This window comes from Protopterus annectens, chromosome 1.part0 (assembly GCF_019279795.1).
Source record: "Protopterus annectens isolate FY-2018-M chromosome 1.part0, PAN1.0, whole genome shotgun sequence".
NCBI classification, from domain to species: Eukaryota; Metazoa; Chordata; order Ceratodontiformes; family Protopteridae; genus Protopterus; species Protopterus annectens.
In genome coordinates this window covers 1,294,391,258-1,294,406,643 of record NC_056725.1, presented here as the reverse complement: position 1 = coordinate 1,294,406,643, position 15,386 = coordinate 1,294,391,258, and the positions used below count along the sequence as shown (strand labels likewise).

The window sequence follows — 15,386 nt, the reverse complement described above, 5'->3', positions numbered from 1 at the left end:
CAGCGAACCTCCCCTCACAACTATCAACTACAAAAATTCTGCACAAGGACTTATCACAAGCAAGCATGGAAAGTGGATGCTCTGTCATTCAGCTGGAAAAGTAACAGTATATGCCTTTCCTCCTCTGCCTGTACTCTCCAAGGTACTCCTAAAGGTCAGACGAGAAGCCAAAAATGATCCTGATTGCCCCAGACTGGCCACACCAGCACTGGTACCCAATCCTAAAACACTTGTCTCAAGGCCCAGCCTGGACACTTCCTCTTATTCCTCACTTAGTGACCCAGCAAAACAGTCAGATTCTGCACAGCCAACTCAGGACCCTAAATCTGGCAGCATGGCGGATAATGTAACCTTTCAAAACACACCTCTTTCTAAAGCAGTGATGGATGTTATTTTGGAGGCCAGAAGGCCCAGTACCAGAAAATCTTATGCAGACAAATGGAAAATATTCTGTGCTTGGAACCAGGCACAAGGACTTGACACGTGTACCAAATATTCCTCAGATTTTATAATACCTAACTGAGATGATGAACAAAGGCCTATCCTTTTCATAAATTAAAATTCATGCCTCAGCCATTTCAGCTCATTACAATACAGAACCTCCTATTTTTTCCCATCCATTGATAAGACAGTACCTCAGAGGGGCCAAAAACATAAGACCTCCAAGGAGAGCCCCAGTACCTGCATGGGAACTCAATTATATCTTGGAAAAACTCACTCTACCACCTTTTCAGCCAGCCAATACAGCTGATATAAAGTTGTTATCTTGGAAAACAGCTCTGCTCCTAGCAATAACCTCTGCAAGATGCATTTCAGAGTTACAGGCACTCATGGCTGTGGAACCTTTCATCATTTTCCACCCAGACAGGGTTTCTCTAAGAATGAACCCTACATTTATGCCTAAGGTAGTGTCCAGTGTGGCCCTCAACCAAACTATTCATTTGCCTACCTTTTATCCAAACCCACAGAATAAGGGTGAAAGACTTTTGCATTCCTTGGACATACACAGACAACTACGCTTCTAGTTGGACAGAACTAAAGCTTTCAGAAAAATTGAGCAACTTTTAGTGGCATTTGCTGCAGGATCTCAAGGAAAGCCTATCTCAAAACAGACTATTTCAAAATGGATAGGCCACTGCATTCGTTACTGCTACTCACAACATGGCAAATCAGTGCCCAAAGCCATTAGAACTCATTCTACCAGGGCAGCAGCCACTTCAGCAGCCTTTCTCAGAGGAGTACCAACCAAAGACATTTTAGAGGCTGCAACTTGGAGTTCAGTGCACACTTTTACAAAGCACTACCATTTACCTCTCTACTCTAAATCCAGAGCAGGCTTCGCCACTGCAGTTTTGCAAGGCCTTATAGCCTCTCCTAATCCTCTTTAGACCCAGCCACCCAGCCTTAGATTTGGGATTCAACCCAAGAGTAATGAACTGCAACAGTGAAACACGATGAACATAGTACAGTTGTGTACCTACCATAAATGTAGATGTTTGAGTGTATTCACTGTTGCAGTCCAGGTTACCCTCCCTCCATCCCCCTTTTCGTTGCTGGGACTTACATTTACTTCTCTATCTTATACAACCTATGTGGTGTATTTGCTTGTAGATGAAGGAAATGTTTATTTTACTGCATGCATAATTATTGGCATTATATTTTTAGCCTATTTTGGGGGCACCTGACATCTGGGGCAAGAAAAACTGAAGAAAATGGCGTCGGCTGCTTCTTTTATACCCCTGGCGCACTGACGTCAGGGAAGAGGTGACAGCAATCGACGCCGGACCTAGACTTTGGAATTCTGGCTGACCGCGGGTCACCTGCCAGCAGGATATCCCAAAAGTAATGACTGCAACAGTGAATACACTTGAACATCTACATTTATGGTAGGTACACAACTGTACTTTATGGTGAAAGCATGTGTGTGTGTAGCAGTCAGTCAGTTAGTTCATTTAGGTTTTAAGTTCCAATCATCCATCCTAATGTGCTTATGTGTAATAAACAACTTAAACGAACACCTAAGCCTAATCATCTTATTTAAATTTAAATACACAAGACGAGCGACATGGTGTCAGAATGAGATCCAAAGTGAAACTTTTTCAAAACCATAAGGCACCCAGTTACAGTTGGAGGAATATACAGAAGCGAGTCATCCGAAGCTCAAATGACTTGCAAACAGGTCAGAAAGGTAATTCCGGGTACTAAAACCCACTTAAATGTTTTTTGCTCAACAAATGTAAAACAAAGCATTCAAAACATTCAAAATTAATTTCTAATTAAATTAAATGTCTGAAACTATGACATATTGATAAAATTACTCACAATGCTTACAAAAATGCTTAAAATAACTTCCAAATCACATAAAATATATAAAAAAGGGAAAACTACCATATTTTTTCTGTGTGTTTCCTTTTCATATTAACTAAAGCTATTTGAAGTATCTGGAGTGTGCAAAGTGTTGGCAAGTGTGTGTGCAGTATTACAGTACAGTTATTCCACAGAATACAGTTATTTCAAAAAGATTATTATGCAGTTGAATATTTTACAAGTATCTAATGTACATGTTTGACATAATTACAAGAGACAAGTCCATACTGTATTAAGGGCAATTTGTTGGCAAGGCAGATGGATTTCACAGACCTGCTCCACTTGTGTTTGATAGTAATACTGGAGACTGTTTGAGCAAGAGTACAATATTTTCATGCAGGCTGCTTTTTCTGATAAAGATACACATACAAAATCATTTATTCTGCCTAATCTAGCTGGATCAGAAGCCGTTGAAAGGGAGCATTCATTTGTGTATGCACCTGCTGTGTATGCCAGGGAGGAGGAAGGCCACCATATTGTGGTACTGACTGAATTGCAGGAAGACCTTGAGTGCTTAAAACGTAAATTTAGAGAAATGTGCAACTCCCAAACGAATATCAGACTGTAAAGGCACACATTTTACATAAGAGATCAAAAGCATAGTGAAACGTTTGCAGCATATATAACTGACTTGAGAAATAAGGCAAAAACATGCAGATTTGGTGATTTGAGATATGAGTTGATAAGACAGGTTTGTGTGTGGCATTAAAGATGAAGCATTGAGAAAGATTTTGCTCCTAGACAGTGATTTAACTTTAAAGAATTCCATAGAGATTTGTCAGATATATGAGCTCACAGAAAAGTACACGAATATGCTTACAAATGAGAAAAGCATACTTGCAGTGCCTTCCAGAGCTAATGTTAATAGTATGCAGCACGAGGTTAAAAGATGCAGGCCTAAGGGTGTGCTTGCTTCAGCAAAACCTCGAGCAGCTACAGTAAAACCCAAAGCACACTCAGTAAAGCAGTGGAGTGATTCAGCAAAACCTATGACAAGCCTCATAGTTAAATAATTGTGGAGGTAGCCATGAGCCCAAGTGAGAGAAATGCTTAGCTTTTGGTTAGCAGTGCCAGCCACACATGTAAAAAGTGGAATCATTTCAAAAGGCTTTGTAAATCAATAGATTTGTGGGAAAAGAACGAAGTGTTTTGTATGTTCTAATTAATGGGAGACCTGTAGAGCTCAAGGTTGATACTGGTTCAAAGTGCAGTGTTATGTCAGCAGATATGTTTGCCAAAGTAAAAGCTGGTGAGAAAATTGATCTGGCAAAGTATGCGAAGCTTGTTACTTATGGTGGTGAAGAAATTCAGACCAAAGGCTGAGTAAGTGTGTTCATGTTATTCTGCTGGGAGCAGGTATGACTTGCAATTTTATGTAGTAAAGAGACACATGCAATCATTATTAGGTGTCAAGGACAGTTTGAGAATGGGACTGCTTTCATTTAATAAAGAAGTCCACTAGGCAAACTCTCAGTTGTGTAGTCCATGAAGTTAGACCACAAGGCACTCAGACCAGCATGGAAAGTTCCAGTAGCCCTGCAGGGCAGAGTCATAGCTAAGCTAGACAGAATGGTGTGCCTAGGAGTAATTTGTCCAGTAGAAGAACCAAGTGAATGGATATCCTCCATGGTGGTAGCATATAAGAAAAGCTCAGAAGATATTAGAATATGTATTGATCCAAGAGATTTGAACAAAGCACTAAAACAACCTCATCATCCAATGCATATAGTTGAAGAAGTTACTGCCCTTATGCCAAATGCCACCATTTTTTCTTAGATGAAAAAGTTCATTTTGGCACATTTTCTTGATCGAAAATCTTTATGGCTAACCACTTTCAGTACACCATTTGGAAGGCATAGATTTTTGAGAATGCCATATGGGATAAATTCTGCCAGTGAAGTCTTCCAACTTGCTATGGAACAATTTTTTTCTGGCTATCCCTGTACTATAATAGTAGATTATATTCTTGTAGGAGGCAGTGGTGAAGTCGAACATGACAGAAATCTCAGGAAGTTCCTGGAACATGCTCGTGAAGTGAATCTTAAACTGAATCCTCAGAAATGTAAATTCAGGCTGCAAGAAGTTACTTATGTGAGTCATTTATTTACCATTTCAGCCTTATGACCAGATCCTTCCAAGCAAACTGCAGTTCTTGAGATGCCAGCTCCAGACAATGTCACCTCCTTATAATGTTTTCTTGGCATGGTCAACTATTTGGGCAAGTTCATTCCAGGTCTGAGTGAGCTTTCAGCATCGTTAGGAGAGCTGATATGCAAAGGGTGTAACCTGGTCCTGGTTAGAACAACACAAAAGAGCATTCAATGTCCTGAAACAGAAAATTGCCAGTTGATATCATGATGTTCACAAACCAGCAACTGTTTTTTTGTGATGTTTCAAAGTTTGGTCTTGGTGGAGTCATTCTTCAAGAGGGCAGTAGTAGCCTGTGCATCCAGAACTCTAACTGAAAGCGAGATGCAGTATGCTCAAATAGAAAAAGAGCTTTTAGCAATTGTGTTTGCATGTTTGAAGCTTCATGATTGTATTTATGGCCGACCTATTCAAATCGAGACTGATCAACCTTTGGTTACTATTTTGAAAAAGTTAATGCACACAGCTCCTGTGAGATTACAACGCATGATGTTAAAATTGCAAAAGTATAATTTCAATCTTGTTTACACAAAAGGCAATCTTCTGTACCTACATGATACTTTATCTAGATCGCCCAGAAAAAACACTGAACAAGATGAAAATGAGAAACCTGATAAATCTGATTTTGAAGTCTTGGAAGTCAAAAATTTTTCTTCCACATTTCTTGATGAGCTTAGAACACACATGGCTTCAGATCCAATTCTCCAGAAGCTCAACCACTTTATCAGTCAAGGATGGCCATCAGAGCAGTCTTGTTTACCACTAGATGTGCAACAGTATTTTCCTTACAGAGACGCGATTTTGCTGGAAGGTGGTATCATCATGAAAGGTCCAGAAGTGATTATTTCAAAATCCTTGTAACAAGAGTATATTAAAATCTTGCATCCCAGCCACCCAAGAACTGATTCTACCAAAAGAAGGGCAAGAGGACTAGTATTTTGGCCTTCTATGTCAAAAGATACTGAGAAGGAACTCTGCTTGTAATAGTACTAAACCGCATCAGGAAAAATAATTACTTCAGCTAAACCAGATTCCTGAACTACCTTGGTCGGCAGTAATTACAGATATTTTCAAATGAAATGGTCAACATTACTTGGTGTTAGTAGACTCTTATTCAGATCGGTTTGAGACTGACCTACTTCCTAACCTAAATTATAGTGCTGTCATTACGAAATAATTGAAGAGGCATTTTTCTGTCCATGGTAGTCCGTACAAAGTCATTTTGACAATGGTCCACAGTTTACAAGTCAGATTTGTTGAAACATGGGACTTTGTTCATGTTACTAGTTGTCCTGAGTACCCACAATCTAATGACTTGGCACATGCAGTTCAAAGTGTGAAACGGCTGTTGGAGAAATCCAAAAGAGACAGTATTGATAATCTATTTAATCTCAGAAACATTACTCTCGACAATTTATTTGGCTCACCTGCTCAGAGACCGATGTCAAGACCCACACTACCAATCAGTAAGAATTTGTTGATTCTGAGTGCTAAAAACAACAAAGCATTAAAAGCTCAAGGCCTAAAGAAGCGTTTGTCCCAAAAGTCCTACTATGACAAAACCAGCAAGCATCTGAAGCCATTAAAAGAAGGAGAGATAGTTGAGGATTCAGACAACAAAAAGATTTGACAAGTAGGACTCGTTAAACATTTGTGTGAGGAACCAAGATTGTACATCATTGAGTCACAAGGGATAGAATTCAGGCAGATTCGGAAACGTTTACTACCGGTGTCTGACCCAGTGTTACAGCATCTTGTCTGTAATGGAGATTGTAATTCTCAGTGATTTGTCCAATGTTTCTGTTCCAGAGAACATTTCATTGTCCGTTCCTGTTACTGAAAGTATCCCTGAAAATCCTGAAGCTGAACATTCCCCAGTGACTGTCCCCTGTTGCTAAACCCAGTTCTGATTTATACAAGGTCACGTCGTATCTCAAGACCTAGTCCTAGATGCACAGCAACCTGAACTTGATTGTTATTGTTTGTATATGTCTGTATAATTTGCATGCTCATCCTGTTGTCATTTTCATTTGCATGACAGAATAGTCAGAGAGGGAGGATGTAGATCAGAGTGTGAGTTGTACCTTTAGGAGCCATTCCAGTCCATGAGCATTTGAGTATAAGTACTGAGCACATGCAAGCAAGAGTGCCATTTGAGTGAGCAGCCGAAGTAAAAGCTTGTATGTGTGTAGTAGTTGGTCAGTCAGTTAGTTTGTTTAGGCTTTTTGTTTCAGTCATCCATCCTGATGTGTTTGTGTGTAATAAACAAATTAAATAAACACCCAAGCATCATCGTCTTATTTGAATACACAAGATGAGCGATGGAACATGCTGTACATGGCACATACTGAAGTGCACCACCAGAGGCATCAATGCAGCAGATGTACATGCTTAGCTGGAGAAGCACTTGTTGTAGGGTGCTCCTTGTTTGCTTGTGAGCACTGTTGTATGTCTGTACTGCCTGATTTTCTGATGTTGCACCAGAGTGATCAGTCAGGTCTGCAGTGAGTATAGTACAGCATCCAAACAGGTGGCTGTATAGTATGTTTCCACTCAGGAAAGCATGCTGCAGGTTACACTCCTGCCAGATGGTGACAGTGAAAGTGCATCTAGGATTCTCAGCAAAAACATTAAGCTATGTCCATGAGCATTGCATACCACAGCACTTCCACATTGCTGGACAGCATGTGTGCCTGCTATAACAGGCTGTGGCATCATGTGGATGAGGTACAGGAATTATTATATGTGTTAACTCAATTCAGTGTTATATGTGTGAACTCAACTGAATTCAATAAAATCTTCCTGTGCATCCTTAATTCATTAAATCACCCATCAAACTAAAAGAGTTAAAGCCAACCCTGCTCCATGGCAATCCAGAAAAACAAAGCAACTCATGAAGCAGAGAGAGAAAGAAGGAGATAAAGCTTGGAGTGTTTGGGCACAAAATAACACTCAGAAAAACTTGCAAGAATATAGATATCCTAGAAAGCAATATTAATATCACAGCATGTCAGGCAAGAAGTTGTACTCCTTACTTATTCTGCAATGTATTTTTTACATTGTATCTTATATTATTATTTGTCTGTCTTAATATTTGCAAATGATATATTCTCATCATGTTTATGTTTGAATATACTATATTTCTCTGGAGATTATCCCCCCCCGGCCTCCAATGAAAAAGAGGTTTTCAACCCAGTCAAACTTCCTTAGTAAATAAATGTAAAAAAAAAAATGAAAATAAATGACAGTGGTGATGCTGGGAATACTGCTAACTGGCTGAAGCTCTGGGCTAGAGGTGCCCTGTTGCTGACACTTCAGTACATAATGGATTACTTCTTCTGCACAGTAACCATGCATTCCAGAACATGACTGAATATTCCACTAGCTGACACCATGTGCCCACAGTGTCCTCATTAAGCTACTGAAAGGTTCCTATCAGTCTAAACCTTATGCATTGGATATCTGTGCTGTAAAGTCAGTTGAGTGTTTGCACCTGTACCTTGTAATGGTCAGGTTGCTAACATTCAGGCAGTAATGATGTATACTAAAGCTGGAATCATTACTCTTTGTCTTTCAGGGTGTCATTTGCACATGTGGATCAACAGCTTGGATTCTGCAACTAAAACTTATCCTTGTGATTGTGAATTCTGTCAGATTCATCTTAGTAGTTTCTTCTTGGGGCTGTAATGCCACCATTATGAAATGCTTTTAATATCTTTGTGTGTAATGTACTCTATTCTGAATCATGCATTGTCTTATAAGCATGTAACCAAGCTGTCTCGTGTTCATTTACATGACAGCATCATTGCATGTTTTATTTTATTCCTATGCACTAGCATGCCGAGTCCCTTTCTTAGTAGTCTGTGACTCGTGGGCATCAGTGCACCTGAATTTTTAGTGGATTAGTAGTATAATGTGCTGACCAGGTCTCTGAATGTTACCCTGTTATCATGTTGAATAAAACATCAAATATAAATAGACTTCACAGGTATCGAAGTTCTGACTAAACTTGCCCCTCAAACACATTCTAAATAAATCATTTCACAAGTTGTTATTATACTAAGTTTTGCTGTCAACTTTTTCAGTTTAAAATCTGAAGAAACATACTTTTCTGATCATCCTGGTTACACAGGCAGACACAACTAAATATACAAGTTTTTCATGCTTTGCATGCAGAATAGTTGACAGTTTAGTGACCTGCCTTGTTAAAAGTTCTCAGGTGGTAAGTAATTATTCTGAGAATGCTTACTTAGTGGAAAAAATCTTAAGAAAGAATTATTTTTAAGTTTCAAAAAAAGTCATAGGCCTGAAGAAAAATAGTCACCACTTTTACTTTCCTTATTCTAGAATTTAGTGGCTTTTCATTGACCTTTGTAAGATACTCATAATAATTGTATTGGTTAACGGTAATGAAGTGAATTCCTGATGTCATTTGTTCTCATATTTTAATTACATATTGTTTATTTGATTGCTTACAGGTTAAAGATGATCCACATACAAGTTTCACTGAAAGAAACTTGATGTTTACAACGCTGGATTTATTTTTAGCGGGCACAGAGACCACCTCCACAACACTGCGTTGGGCTTTACTTTTCATGATCTTATATCCAGATATACAATGTAAGTCTGAAGTATAAAATGGATAGTTTTTATCTAATAGATCGTAACGCATTTTTATTTAAGTAATAAAATTAGTTGCTTCATTTGTGATCCCTTGCATCAGCAATAGCTTGTAACTTCACATTAACCAGACTTGGCAATGACAGATAGAGATATATAATCAATTTAAAGAAAAAAATGCAGCTTCTCTGCTCACTAGATAAAAATGGATGTTATACTGTGCTTCATGTTGATGAGACAATTATCATCTGGGTCTGATTGTGATAACATTTCTTACAACATTTGTGGAATAAGATCCGACCTCTGAAACAGAATATTAGTAATCCTAAAAAGAGAATGAGCAAAAGGAATACAGTCACAAAATTATAATGGCAAGATAATATTATTGTACTGTTTATGTCCTCCATGTTTGCTGACCATCCAGTCTCTACGGGACCATCATCCAGACATCCATGAAGATGCTTTGTGCTTTTGTTGGAACCCTGATAATGACAATATTTTGTATCTGTGAGTCTACCCTAGACACCTGTTGCTGATATAAGTACTTACTAAATTGCATGAGCTACCTACACTCCCTCAAGCCATGCATGCATGCTACCACACATGCATGAGCAGGAGCTATCATCAGCAGCTTGGGCCAACCGAGCTACTCATTGCCTGATGAGCAGCTCTCCATTTGGGCCGTGTCTTTGGGGGTCTATATTATGTGATCGAACATTTAGGTGATTGAAGACCTAAATGTAGACCCATAAATATTGGACTCTGATAATCGTGAACGGCCATTTACGCAATTTTTTTCCCTGGGAAAAAATTTGCTTGACTGTCATTGGTAATTTGCCCTTTTCCCCAATGTAGAGCGATCTTAGAGTTGGTATGTTTAGTTAGGGGATGCGTGGAAGGCACAGCCCCCCACAACGGGGTGTGTGAGGGCGAAGCCTCCCACTTGATTAGTGTTTGTTTGTTTTGTTTTCTACGGCCAAGCAAATTTTTTCTCAGGGAAAAAATTTGCGTAAATGGCCGTTTGTGGTTTTTAGTGTTCGACATTTACAGGTCGACATTTAGGTGTCCGATCACCTTAATGTTCAATCATGTAATATAGACCTGTCAGTGGATCTATGGTGCAGTCCAGATGAGCTCCATTATATCTCCAGCACAAGATGCTCATCCTCCCTGCCTGTACCTTCATGACCCCTAGCTGCTAGATGAAGTCAGGTCCCCTAGGCTGTATTCAGGGCTTTATTCTTCTGCCCTACTGGCACAGGCTTGGTGAAGAGGGTACATGCCAATAATGTGTACAAAGGAATTTTTATGGTGTCTGTGTTATGCCTTCTGCTAATACAAGACCACAGTTAGTTTTCACAGGGAAAAAACTCTAAAAAAAATAGATAGCTGCACTTCTTTCCCAATATATATAATTTAAAATTACATGGCAAAGTAAAACTAACATTTTACACTCCTCAAAATGCACATTGAAACAGTATAGTAAATATTTCAATGGGTCTAGCCATAATAAATACATACATACATAACTGATGATTAAACATTTCCCTCCCTCTCTCTCCATATTACATTCAAAGTTCACTGTCTGACTGAATGTAAAGTCAAGCAAGCAATAACGTAGCCCTTCTTCCTACTTCTGGAAAACTTCCAGCAAACTTTGTTAAGCTAGATGCAGAATATAGCTGTTAGCATGTTTATAAAATAATAACAAAGGTTACCGAATAAAGACTATGTGGCAATGTCAGAAAGTGCTGATAACGTGTCAAAGTAGAATTATGCATACACTATTACTTAGGCATAAATCTTAGGGCAAATGAGGCTCTGTTACACACACATAATTCATATAATCTTATAACCAGCCAAGATTACCTCACTACAAGCAAACAGAGAGAGAAAGAGAGAGAGATGTAAAAGACACACACACACACACACACACACACACACACACACACACACACACACACACACACACACACACACACACACACACACACATATCCACTAATACTACCAATAAAAATGAATGTACATTTTATTGTGTTTGTGCTTCTTTTGTTCTCCTCTGTGTTTATAAACTATCAAGCCATGATTGATGTTACCAGTACCCGTTCCTTCACCTCTTCAGGGGTGAGAGCACAGCCATGGCATGGCTATCATCCAGACAACAACCATAGTGGCTTTTCCCTAAGCATACTATTCCCAGCACATGTCCACAAGTTCCTAGGGGATGGGTTTGCAGTAGGGTGGTAGAAGGGCTTGTTGCCCTTTTCACTGAATAATATTATGGCCCCACAACCCCTTAGCCCCACCCCACTTGAAACAAATGCACCCATCCAACTCTAGTCTTCACCAGGAAATAGAGTGGTTGTTCTAGAACACATGCCCACAACCCATACTAATGGTAGAAGTGAGGAGGCTTTCCTTTACCATCTTTCTCCCTTCACAGCCATTCATTCATTTTATAGTACCCAGTTCATCTTTCTCAGACTTTGCAATTGAGCCATCATGTTAGCTATGCAGAAAAAAGTATAGTAAGTACTTATAGAATTTTTGCATAACTAGTGCAAAAAGCACAGGCTGTCAGCTACTTGTCTGTGCCTCCTTAGAAAGCCATTTGTTTATTGTGTCACACTGCTGATTATACTTAATTGGTAATAACATCACAGTGCACCATTCAAACTTCTTAATCCGAGATCACAAACCAAGAGAAAATGGCCTTATTGAAGTCAAAGTAGGGAGAAAAAAAAAAAAAAAAACAAGAAACCAAAACAAAAATGCAACACTCTTTACAATATGGAAAAATCTTGCAGTCTAACACAGAAACCATTCTTGCTTGAAATACACCATAAAAACTTACTGCAGATAAAAATAAATGAATGTAAACTAATGTCTGAAAAGGCACAGATGCCATACAATGTCTGTGCAGATAATTCAACTTGAAAGTGAAACTGCAGCTCGTCAGTAACTATCCCTCCACAACAAAACAAGTATGTATGCATAAAACAAACAAAAGTGTATGGATTAACAGTACAAATAAAGAAAATCACAAATGCCAGGCCACGGGATGATACCAATAAATTATAGTTGTAACTTAGGATGTGTAGTACTTATCTACTTATGGTTCTGTTAGACAACTCAAGATTTGTCCTTATGGTTTAACTCTAGCACTCATGGATACATTTTGTCAATTCATACTTGTGCAGTCCACGTGCCATAAATCAACAAAATGTAAAATGAGCTCCTGAGTGCTCTTAATAAAGTTTTACTCCAGTAGTTTCATAGCTTTGAGAATACTTGCATTTGGACTTTGATAACCAACATGAAACTCAGATTCAAAAAATGTTATTGTGAAGGCATTTGGCATCTATACCTTGTGTTGTTAAAATTGAAGTCCAAAGTTAGTGTCGTACTAGTAAATTAACTACATGTCTAAAAAAAGAATCTGATCATGTGCCATTTTCATTGTATCAAATGTCTAAGGCATGAAAAGCAATTGCCACGCGTCTAGGTAATGGTGATAAAGACATATATATATTGACGTATGTATTTATATACCTGTAAACATTGGAATACACAAATCTTCAATGGCTAATGATCAGGTCCAAAAGTTTGAAAGCCAAAACAGTGAAAAAGCATCCCCCACAACCTCTGCTAATTATATATTCCAACTCCGAGATCACTCTACAGTGGAAAAGGGCAATTTCTCCAATCTCCACTGTGCACAGTCTTGTACAGACGTAACACTGACAGAAGCTATCATATTAGTTTTGATCACTTCTGCCTGAGTTAAACACATTCAAGATTACGAACATTCAATTTATATGGAGTGTTTCTATATATATAACAGCTGGTCAAATGACCAGTTACATTGACACCTTGAATATCAATGTTAAAATATCAACACAACAAACACTGACATGTTGTGCACATGCTCCAGGGATTACCCTGAATTGGAATAAACCAATTACAAGTGTTTTTGCAGAGGGCAAGCAAACCTGCACCCCCACACCCCCTGATTATTATATATACTAAGTCCAAGGTCGCACAATTCCTAGGGAAAGGGAGTATTCCCCTATCTGAAGATTGTTGATCTTGCACACCGAGCATTTGCCTGCATCGACCAAATAGTGTTGATCAGACAGATGTGAGTGTAGCTGTCATTCAACCTGCTGTCTGCAAACTATAGGTGTATATATATATATATATATATATATATATATATATATATATATATATATATATATATATGTATATATATATATATATATATATATATATATATATATATATATATATATATATATATATATATATATATATATATATATATATATATGTATGTATATGTGTGTGTGTGTGTGTGTGTGTGTGTGTGTGTGTGTGTGCATATATCCAACCTTTCCAACAGCATGTAAGGAAAACAGCAGATCAGGAATGGGGACAGTAAAGTATCCCACTAACCCTGCCATTTAATTCATGCTATTCACTAATGTTTGCGTCTGTAGCATCTTAAATGTGCTGTTTTTAGGAGGTGAAACCTCCATATCATCCAGTTTTGAGATTCATATAACACTAAGGAAAGTCTTATTTTGGGGAAATTCCATCCTTCCATGTTGCAATACTTGCTGTTTCTTCCACATATGTGCTATCCCAAGAAATCAGGTAAACACTACCAAAGTGCATTCCAAGAAAGGCAGAAAGATACAAAAAAAAACAAGGAACGTTCCACCACAGTAAATGAAATTGGAACTTTAATGGAACTTAAATGGATAAAATCAACTTATATCTTCAGAACCAGGACAAGCGCTTTTAAAAGCTAAACCATACATCTTTTGGATGATAATTACAAGCATCTCTAGCATCTCACTATGCTTGCAACTTTCTAATCTGTGAGGCTCTTCCCTTCTGATAAGTGCTTTGCTTTAAGGGATTATGTCATATTAACAAATGATGCCAAAAATGGGCATGGCGATTTGACAGTTATAAGTGAATTGAGGACCTGGCCTACTCTGACCTACATCAGTGACCTGTCCTAATGGTGGGAGGGGTCTGTGGGCCCGTATTAGCCAGTGTATGCCTGTCATAATGCAAGTAGCCCTGGGTTGATAAGCGACGGGCCAGCCGGTGTCCACCTGCTCAGCTTGGGTTACCTGGGATAGCTCTGTTGAGTGAAAGCTAAGTGTAACACCAGTGAATCTGCCAAACATGAGCTAAGTATTGTTACACTCAGTATAGATTTACTGACAAGGTATAATTTGGAAGTGGATGACAAGATGATAAGGAGGAGGGGTGGACATCCTGTGTATCTTGGACACAAAATGGATGGGCAGTGCAGCAAAACCACTTGGCTTGGGTTAACAAGTCTGTTATTCAGGTGGAGAATAGGATAGATGTGGTGTGGTAATTGTTGTGTGGTAGAGGCTTCAGAAGGTATTGAGGGATGTAATCGGAATTATTTGCATTTGCTCCAGTGTAATGATAGGGCACTATTCATAATCTCAGCTTATGCCCTACAGCAGGGTTGTGGTAGTGATGAAAAGAGTGCATTCAGACAACTGATGCAGGACATGCTAGATAAAGGAGCACAGCATGAGCTGGTGTTGATAATGTGGGACTGGAATGTACATAGTGGGATAGACAGAACATGATATGTGCACTGTGTGGGTAGCTGGGGCAACAGGAATAAAGGAGAGGCCATTCTAGTCTTCTGTCTGGCATATGGCTTGATGGTGGCTAACATATGGTTCAGCAAGAGACAGTCCTAATGTAACATACCAGAATGGCCAACATGCAACTCAGGTAGACTTCCTCCTAGTAAGGAAAAGGGATTGTGGTAGAATCGTGCAGAAACAACCATTCAGTCCTGAGCAAGGTGCCTCTCCAGAAAAAAAATCCAAAGAGCAAACAGCAACAGAAGAGGCTCGCCACAGCTATTTTTTAACTCAGTTTAATTCAGAATAATAAAAATGCATACAGGATCCAATAGTAAGCACTTTCACGTTCTAGCAAACTTTTCATCAGACTTCAAAAATATAACTGTTCACATCACTTATGTCCTTATATAACTTTTTGAATTAATTCATCCATTCACTTAATGAATATCATTATGACATCATAAAACAATTAGTCCTTTAAAACCATACACATCCTATCTATTTCTAAGACCTTACATATTCAAATAACATGCATCAAAAATATTATTAACCACATCTCTCACATTAAAAACAATAAAAACTAGAAAACTTATGTCA

General features: G+C 38.6%; 1 protein-coding gene across 1 annotated transcript in view; it reads left to right on the top strand.

The window, feature by feature from the left end:
- LOC122797693 (cytochrome P450 2D15-like) overlaps nt 1–15,386 on the top strand; it is an 807,038-nt gene that overhangs the window by 463,222 nt on the left and 328,430 nt on the right. Inside the window, exon 6 of the mRNA XM_044066231.1 lies at nt 8,994–9,135. Within this exon, the coding sequence (XP_043922166.1) occupies nt 8,994–9,135 (142 nt within the window). The remainder of the gene's footprint in view (nt 1–8,993; nt 9,136–15,386) is intronic.